Source organism: Lates calcarifer, unplaced genomic scaffold (assembly GCF_001640805.2).
Source record: "Lates calcarifer isolate ASB-BC8 unplaced genomic scaffold, TLL_Latcal_v3 _unitig_5086_quiver_549, whole genome shotgun sequence".
Lineage (NCBI taxonomy): Eukaryota > Metazoa > Chordata > Actinopteri > Centropomidae > Lates > Lates calcarifer.
Window position 1 is genome coordinate 198,276 of NW_026117286.1, and position 8,569 is coordinate 206,844.

Sequence of the window (8,569 nt, forward strand, 5' to 3'; positions counted from 1 at the left end):
CTGTTTTGAACAGATTGTTTGTTGTTCATTCATCATCTTGTCACCTCCATGTTTGACTTTTGCCCTGAACTCTGACCTCAGGCAGCTCCAGAAAAACACAAAGTACCTAGAGGCTTCAACCAAAAGACCCATCACACAGAGCTGATCATCAATTATAATAATGATGATAATAATAATAATTATTATTATTATTCTAATAATAAACAGTAACAAGAATTTCTAAATTACTTTTTAAAGCCCAAGTAAAATAAAGTAAGATAAAAAGAAAATGTGTGTTTATCATAACTTTTATTGATTAATTGGACTGTTTTTGTTTTTGAGTTGAGGATTGTTCTTTGGTTTAAATGAATATATTTTCTTAATCAGATTAATCAATCAGATTAGTTTCTTGATTAATGAACTGATTAGAAATATTAACTGCTAAAATAAAGTATTAGAAATAAAGTAAAGTATAAAGAACAAGAAATACACATAAACAGAACTGTTTATGTGTATTTTAGATTATAGATATATTTATTAAAGAGATATCGCTGGATTATTATTATGTTTAACATGTCAGCAGCCTGTGAATTAGAGTCGGTGCCTGTCAGGATAAACTCGGGGGTTAAACAACAGTCCGGTCGTGCCTGTCAGGATAAACTCCGGGCTGTAATAAACCCACAGCTCGTCCTTGACAGCAGCAGGAAGCTAAGATGGCGGCCGCCGTAGTCCGGAGCCTGGGCTCTAGTTTGGGCAAAAACCTCCGAGAGATCCGCGTCCACCTCTGCCAGACTTCAGCAGCCAGCAAGGGGGCCAGGTGAGGTCCGAGCCGGACTAACACAGAGAGGGTTTTAGTAATGAGGACCCGAGAATCACAGACAGTGACCCGAACACTGCTAACTGCTAACAGCTAACGGTAGAATGACCCGAACACTGCTAACTACGATCTGCTCAGTGACCTGAGAGCTGCTAGCTAGTTAGCTTAGCATCAGTCTCAGAGCAGTTAATGCAGATGTCAAAGGAAATAAAAGGATCGATTCTCTGGTCAGAGCTGCACCGATCAATTGGCTGTTAATCAGCGGCTGTTTTGTAATTGATTAATGCTCATTTTTCAACACAAACAGAACGGAGTGAATGGAGGCAACATAAACAAAATAAACAACAACTACAAATAAATAAAACAGTCTGGACACATAAAGATATATCAGAATGTTTATATAGATAGACTATGTTTTATTCATCCAGACCTGGACCAGGACCTGGATCAGAAACCCTGACACCCAGTCTGTCTGAATCTTGGTGTTGTTGAAGTCATGAAGTCATTATTTAAATCATGAATAAGTCGGTCAGGGTTAAATCAGCAGCTGTGACCTCCTCCTCCTCTCTGCTGATCTCAGAGGTCAGAGGTCAACAGGAAGTGGCTCTGACTGTGTCCCTATGTTCTCAGAGACTTTGTGGAGCAACACTACGTCTCCCTGAAGAAGTCCAACCCAGACTTCCCGATCCTGATCAGAGAGTGTTCTGGAGTCCAGGCGCGACTCTGGGCCCGATACGGTGAGTGTGACCGCACGGCATCATGGGAGAGCGTCTGCTGTCTCTCTGGGTGGAGGTGAAGTCCTCGCTGGTGCTGATGATGCTGGTCTTTGTGTTTTGTGTTGCTCAGACTTGGGGAAGGAGAGCAGCGTCTCCGTGGACAACATGTCAGCTGATCAGGTGGCCACAGCTCTGCAGACCCTGGTCCAGTCCAAACCCTAACACCCCCCCCACCACCCCCAACTGCTGGAGGTGGTTCAGGTCCAGGATGGACTCAGTCCGTTTGTGTGTAAATTAAATGTGTTGATGTGAATAAACATGAAGATTATTGTTGACGTCACTCTGAGTCTTCAGCTTCCTGTCAGGGGTTCAGGGTGGGGGGTCAGGGGGTCTCTCAGTGGGAGTCCAAGTGGATTTATCAGGTGGTTTCTCAGGGACTGAAGAACCACCAGCTGGTCCTGGAGAACCTTCATCAGTGAACTCCTCTGACCTGCAGGGGGCAGCGTTCACACATGGTCACAGCTGATAATTAAAGGACAGGACGTCCTTTAATTATCACTAAATAAAGAAACAGAAAACAAAAGGGTGTCACACTGTTTATTTAACTTACTTTATTTAGCTGAAGAAGACCACACTCTATGAGACTGTTGTGTCATGTGAGGCTGTTTGTGTTGTTGTGTCCACACAGTGCGGTGACCGCGGCCTCCTGCAGGCGGCGCTGTGTGTCAGTTTGGACGCTGATTAAACAGGAAGTGACGCAGGGTGCCGCTGCTTACCGAAGCTAACAGAAGTTAGCTGACCGTCGGTTTGTGTGTTTGTGGCGGAACAGACCGATTTTCACCCTGAAGGAGAGAAGCGACGCTCCGCTGAGATGCCTGAGAGTAAGCGGGGTCCTCCAACACGGTTTATGACATCAAACAACAATAACAGGCTGTAACAACAAACCGTTAGTCTGCGGTAACAGCTAGCCTAACTGTTAGCCTACCCGTTAGCCAGTAGCTGTTAACTTCAGTCAGCAGAGATCAGTTTAATCCCGATTAAAAAGAGAATCCGGATCAAACCTTATCTAAACATGATTATTGTTAAACTGGTGTCAACTGTGTTAAAATAAAATCAAACGCTGAACACAGTGGGACGTTTCTCAGTTAGCCTAGCCTAGCTTAGCTCTCTGACAACAACAAGCCAGACTCCGTTCCCTTTGCTGCCGGTTTAAAGCTGCCTTGCTCCTCGGCAGAGGCACAGATCTGAGAGGACGTGATTAAGAGAGTTTAGATACAGCAGAGAGCTTAGAGAGCTCAGGCTTTAAGTCGGTGTAACCGCTGTGACCCTGATCTCAGCTGGTATCACTGCAGTGTTATTTAACGTGTTTACTGCAGCTGCGGTGGTGATTTCACCTGTAAACTACTGATGAGCTTTAGGAAACGACTTATAATAAAAATCCTCTATATAATCTGACGTGTTATGGGACAAACAACATAAATACATAATGAACACAGAGTGCGGTGGCGCCCCCTGCTGTCAGCGTGTTCACTAACATCACCTGTGTTTTTCAGCTGAGAGTTACTCCAACCCTCTGGCTCCTGACGGCCACGAGGTGGAAGACCACAGAGCTGCAGCCCAGTGAGTGACCGACGCTCACGCACTGTCATCTTACCTGTCTGTCTGTCATCTTACCTGTCTGTCTGTCTGTCTGTCATCTTACCTGTCTGTCACCTGTGTGTCTTGTCGCCTGTCACCTGTCTGTTCACCTGTCTGTCTGTTCACCTGTCACCTGTTACCTGTCTGTGTTAACATCACCTGGTGTATCTCTCCAGGTCCAAACTGACCAATGACGACTTCAGGAAGTTGCTGATGACTCCGCGGGCGGCACCATCCTCAGCCCCGCCCTCCAAGTCCAGACACCATGAGTGAGTGACGAAGGAGGGAAAACACTGATGATGTCACACCGATGATGATGATGAATTATTGATTATTAGTTATTTACTTCCCAGAATGCCGAGGGACTACAACGAGGATGAGGATCCTGCTGCGAGGAGGAGGAAGAAGAAGAGGTGAGAGAGGATCGTTGTTTAGTGATGTTACATGATGGAACTGAATCACTGTTAGCATCGTTAGCAGATAACATGCTATCACAGGTCACACAGCGCCACCTGGAGTCCACCTGAGGAGCTGTTCTGACTAAACTTCTCCACAATCAGCCTGTTGAACTTCAGCTGATCTGATCATATTATTGATTATTAATCACGAAGTATTGTTTTCTTGCAGTTATTATGCTAAGCTACGTCAGCAGGAGATTGAGCGAGAGAGAGAGCTGGCTGAGAAGTACAGAGACCGAGCAAGAGAGCGACGAGATGGAGTCAACAAAGATTATGAAGAGACGGAGCTGATCAGCACCACAGCTAACTACAGAGCTGTAGGACCCACTGCTGAGGCGTGAGTACTGCTAACGCTAATGCTAACACAGCTAACTACAGAGCTGTAGGACCCACTGCTGAGGCGTGAGTACTGCTAATGCTAACGCTAACACAGCTAACAGTACGTATTCTGTGACCCCTGACCTCCTGGATGTTCATTGTGTGGTTTCAGAGATAAGTCGGCGGCAGAGAAGCGTCGGCAGCTGATCCAGGAGTCTAAGTTCTTGGGAGGTGACATGGAGCACACTCACTTGGTGAAAGGTCTGGACTTCGCTCTGCTGCAGAAGGTCAGACACAGATAATCAGTTCAACATGTTGAAAGCCTCCTCCCCCCAGGCTTCACAGTGTGCTCACCTGTACCTGTACCTGTACCTGTGTGTTACAGGTGAGGGCTGAGATCACCAGCAAAGAGAAAGAAGAAGAAGACATGATGGAGAAAGTCCAGAAAGAGGCAAAGTATGAAACCAGGAAACATTTGTGTCAGCAGTTGATCTTTCACACACCCAGGACTAAACTGTCTGACCTTTGACCTCTGTGTCTGTCTGACAGGAAGGACGTGGAGCCGGAGGAGAAGATCGAGTTCAAGACTCGTCTGGGTGAGTCCGATCAGACCTGTACGAATAATAGAGCATCATTCCTCTAAAATCAGATGATACTCAGGTTTGCCCCCCCACCCCCAGGTAGGAACATTTACCGTGTGGTGTTCAAGTCCGGTCTTGTGGAGAGGAACGAGCTCTTCCTACCTGGCAGGATGGCATACGTGGTCGACCTGGATGATGAGTTCACTGACACTGACATCCCCACGACTCTGATCCGCAGCAAAGCCGACTGCCCCAGTATGGAGGTACTTAAGAGTCCAGAATCACTACCGGACTCCATTAACAAAAACATGCATCTTACTGGGAGCTGCTGGAATACCACTGCCTCCATCTGTTAGTGTGTCTGTGTTACTGTGTGGTACTTTTACTTCAGTAAAGTATCTGATTACTTCTTCCACCACTGAAAGTCTCACAGTAACACAGACACACTAACAGATGGAGGCAGTGGTATTCCAGCAGCTCCTGGTTAAATCCCTGTTTTTGTCAATGGAGTCTGGATTGTCGGGTACAACATTCTTGATCAATTCAGCACCAGTTCCAAAACATTTGTGTCCCTATAAATCGTCTACATGGGAAATAACGTCCAGGCTGATGTAACCTGTGTGTCCTGACCTGTGGTGCTTAACATCAGTGGGTTGTGTGGTGATGGTTGGACGGTTTGCTTGTTACATAAATTCTGTTTTGTGTCTCTCAGGCTCAGACGACTCTGACCACCAATGACATTGTGATCTCCAAACTGACCCAGATCCTGTCCTACCTCAGACAGGGAACACGACACAAGAAGATCAAGAAGAAGGACAAAGGTAACACACACCTGAGTGCCATAGGTTAACAGGTGGAGGAGGCTGTGTTCAGAGCTGGGTACATGTCTGCTCTGATGTAGGAGCTTTAACTGGTCTGAGTTCATGTGAACCAGCATAACAGTTGTAGTTGTGGAGCTAAATCGAACTTATGCTTCGCTGGTAATAAACAATGTCAGGAAAAGGTGGTGATGTGTCTCTTTTAACATCACACCTCCTTCCCTGCAGAGAGCAGCTTCACAGAGACTGAACGAAGTCCAGTCTAGTCTGTGGACAGTTTATCCTTTTGAGGGTCGCACCTCTCACAGACATAAGTCCTGCTGAGGAAGCGAGGTGACGTGGCGGTGTTTCACAAAATAAATGACATCACATTTTCACTCTGTGTGAAAAGGTTTTAAATCCGCTTCTTCTCCTCATTCAGTGAGAGGCGTGTTACTGCCACCTGCTGGACTGGAATCACTACACTGATTATGATCCACTGTGGATCTCTGCTGATCCTGGATCAGTGTTTGGTCCAATATATAGGTAGACGTTTCCTGAACTGGAGTCAGTGTTAACTCTGTGTGTGTCTGCAGGTAAACTGGATGATAAGAGAGCTCCTGAGGCTGATCTGAGGTCAGTTCACTGCAGCAACAACAACACAGTCCCATTAAACAGGAAGTGTTTCCATCTAACTGTCGCTGTCTCCACCCTGTCTGTCTGTCTGTGTGTGTTAGTATCTTTGACGACATCGGCGACTACATCCCGTCCACGGCCTCGTCCTCCAAACCTCCCAAAGACAAGGACCGACACCGAGAGAGAGACAGGGACAGAGAGAGAGACAAGGAGGACGACGGGAAGAGCCGGAGACACAGCTACTTCGAGAAACCACGAGGAGATGAGCACCAGGTCAGAGGGTGGAGGCAGACGGGTGGAGAGATGGGTGGAGACAGACGGGTGGAGGCAGATGGGTGGAGGCAGATGGGTGGAGGCAGATGGGTGGAGGCAGATGGGTGGAGGCAGACGGGTGGAGACAGACAGGTGTATCTGCTGATGACTGTCCTGCACTAACTGTGGGTCTCTCTGTGTGTTCAGGTGATGGAGGTGGACACAGGTGAGTCTCAGTCCTGGATCCACACACTGATCAATAACTGATCCAATATGCTGATTGATTGATTGCTGGTCTGGCAGTGATCAATGGTCCTGATCAGTCCGTGTGTCCTCAGGTCCTGGATCAGTCAGAGACCAGATCAAGATGATCAATGAGAAGTTTGCAGGAGCAGCAGGCAGCCAATGGCAGGGCCAGGAGCCATATCCTTCTTTACTATTGGTCGGGGGGGGCTGTGTGTATCAGTGTGTAGTATTACTGCAGTATTGATCGTTAACCTGTGTACTGGGTCTCAGAGGAGAGACGGTAAAGAACAGCTGGGAGATTTCTTTGGAGGATCAAACTCCTACGCTGAGTGTTACCCTGCTACGTAAGACACACACACACACACACACACACACACACACACACAGATACAAATAGATAAAATAATAAACACTCAGTCCCACATGTGTTAGTCCTTTACAGTAACTGTGTGTGTGTGTGTGTGTATCTCTCTGTGTGCGTGTGTGTGTGTATCTCTCTGTGTGTGTGTGTGTATATCTGTGTGTGTGTGTGTGTGTGCAGGATGGACGACCTGGCTGTGGACAGTGACGAGGAGGTGGACTACAGTAAGATGGACCAGGTAACTACAGCTCCCAGCATGCACCACTGCTACAGGAAGTGGAGTGACAGCCTTTCAGAATAAGAGCAGAGTGAAGACTGTGTGTCTGTGTTCTGTGTTTCAGGGGAATAAGAAGGGTCCTCTGGGTCGCTGGGACTTTGACACTCAGGAGGAGTATTCAGACTACATGAACAACAAGGAGGCTCTGCCAAAGTACGTCTGTGATCCCTGAGCCCTGACTGACAGGCAGCAGGTTCTGTGTTCCTCTGTGAACCCTGAGCTGTGACTGACAGGCAGCAGCTCTGTGATCCCTTAGCACTGACTGACAGGCAGCAGGTTCTGTGTTCCTCTGTGATCCCTGAACTGTGACTGACAGGCAGCAGGTTCTGTGTTCCCTGAACTGTGACTGACAGGCAGCAGGTTCTGTGTTCCTGACGCTGCTGTTTGTCCCCGCAGGGCTGCCTTCCAGTACGGCATCAAGATGTCTGAGGGCAGAAAGACCCGCCGCTTCAAAGAAACCAACGAGAAGGCCGAGCTTGACCGACAGTGGAAGAAGATCAGTGCGGTGAGACGCAAAGATACAAAGACACAAAGACACAGAGATACATTCAGTCCAGACGTGTAGTTGGTTGACTGATGACCGACTGTTTCTGTTTCAGATTATAGAGAAGAGGAAGAAGATGGAGGCTGACGGGTCAGTACTTCCTGTTGTCACTCATCATCACCTGCTCAGCCAATCAGAGGAGAGCAGAAAGTAAACAGTGTCTTTATGTTTCAGGGTGGACGTGAAGAGGCCCAAATACTGAAGACCTCCCTCCTCCCTCCTCCTGCCGTCTGTCAGCAGACACAGGATCAATATGATCAGTGATTATCAGTTTTAATAGTCGTTGTTGTTTTGTGAATTAATTCTTAGTTTGTAAGCAGCAGCCTGAGGTCAAAGGTCAGGATGTTGTTGTTTTTCTTCAGACAGGATTTTAAAGTTCAGAGAAATCAATATCTGATGTTACTGATTAGTCGGATTAGAAACATGAGTCATCAATAAAACCCTGATCTCAGTTTGTTTCACTGTTCTTTCTCTGGTTTCACTGTGTTCGTTAGTTCTCCTGCTGGTGAATCCTGATCATGTGATCATAGTGATTATTGATAGTTTATTGAACTGGACTGTGGTGGATCAATGTGGATTGAGGTGGATCATGGTGGATCAGACTCAGGCTCACTTGTGGTCTCGTTCATTAAGAGGATGTAGAGGCTCGTTAACCTGCAAATAATCAGCAGTGTGTTTGTTCTAATTAGTGTTTGTTGATCTCGTTAAGGTCTGCTGAGGCTCCAGGAGTCGTTAAGCTCGTTAAGATCAAACTGAGACTGTTTGTTGTTGTTGATGATGGAAACACGTTTAACACTTTGATGGACAAGTGGATTAATTAACACCAACACTAACGAGTGTTGTCCAATTATCCTCTCTGAGTGTGTGTGTGTGTGTGAGTGTGTGGACAACCGGACTGATGAATATGGATCTGGATGTGTCTGAAGACGCTAACGAGATGTTAACAAGC

The 8,569-nt window shown here is 46.8% G+C and overlaps 2 protein-coding genes across 3 annotated transcripts; both read left to right on the forward strand.

Annotated features, from left to right (window-relative positions):
* The first annotated feature begins 629 nt into the window (after positions 1-629).
* ndufa2 (NADH:ubiquinone oxidoreductase subunit A2) lies at positions 630-1,852 on the forward strand. The gene is made up of 3 exons (XM_018661943.2): positions 630-796; positions 1,427-1,533; positions 1,643-1,852. Exons 1-3 carry the CDS (start codon positions 693-695, stop codon positions 1,732-1,734), a joined length of 303 nt encoding a protein of 100 aa, XP_018517459.1. The 5' UTR covers positions 630-692; the 3' UTR covers positions 1,735-1,852.
* Positions 1,853-2,228: 376 nt separating this feature from the next.
* ik (IK cytokine) lies at positions 2,229-8,071 on the forward strand. Of its 2 annotated transcripts, XM_051068620.1 has the most exons (20): positions 2,230-2,393; positions 3,066-3,132; positions 3,327-3,419; positions 3,504-3,563; positions 3,778-3,945; positions 4,099-4,213; positions 4,312-4,382; positions 4,476-4,522; positions 4,607-4,770; positions 5,220-5,328; positions 5,901-5,940; positions 6,042-6,213; positions 6,400-6,418; positions 6,531-6,614; positions 6,698-6,782; positions 6,980-7,037; positions 7,141-7,229; positions 7,473-7,581; positions 7,676-7,710; positions 7,795-8,071. In XM_051068620.1, the coding sequence occupies exons 1-20, from the start codon at positions 2,384-2,386 to the stop codon at positions 7,820-7,822; spliced, it is 1,623 nt and encodes a 540-aa protein (XP_050924577.1). In that variant the 5' UTR covers positions 2,230-2,383; the 3' UTR covers positions 7,823-8,071. The 2 variants fall into 2 exon arrangements, 1 of the variants encoding a protein (XP_050924577.1); XR_007811316.1 differs by lacking the exons at positions 7,141-7,229; positions 7,473-7,581; positions 7,676-7,710; positions 7,795-8,071 and having other exon boundaries at positions 2,229-2,393; positions 6,042-6,289; positions 6,346-6,418.
* The last annotated feature ends 498 nt before the right edge of the window (positions 8,072-8,569 follow it).

What these genes read in the sequence shown, in the direction of transcription:
- ndufa2 (XM_018661943.2), top strand. Translation starts at nt 693, where the DNA reads ATGGCGGCCGCCGTAGTCCGGAGCCTGGGCTCTAGTTTGGGCAAAAAC. An exon ending in GCAGCCAGCAAGGGGGCCAG is followed by an intron (nt 797 to 1,426) that starts GTGAGGTCCGAG and finishes CTATGTTCTCAG; the next exon opens with AGACTTTGTGGAGCAACACT. An exon ending in GCGACTCTGGGCCCGATACG is followed by an intron (nt 1,534 to 1,642) that starts GTGAGTGTGACC and finishes TGTGTTGCTCAG; the next exon opens with ACTTGGGGAAGGAGAGCAGC.
- ik (XM_051068620.1), top strand. An exon ending in CGAGTTCAAGACTCGTCTGG is followed by an intron (nt 4,523 to 4,606) that starts GTGAGTCCGATC and finishes CCCCACCCCCAG; the next exon opens with GTAGGAACATTTACCGTGTG. An exon ending in AAGAAGATGGAGGCTGACGG is followed by an intron (nt 7,711 to 7,794) that starts GTCAGTACTTCC and finishes TTTATGTTTCAG; the next exon opens with GGTGGACGTGAAGAGGCCCA.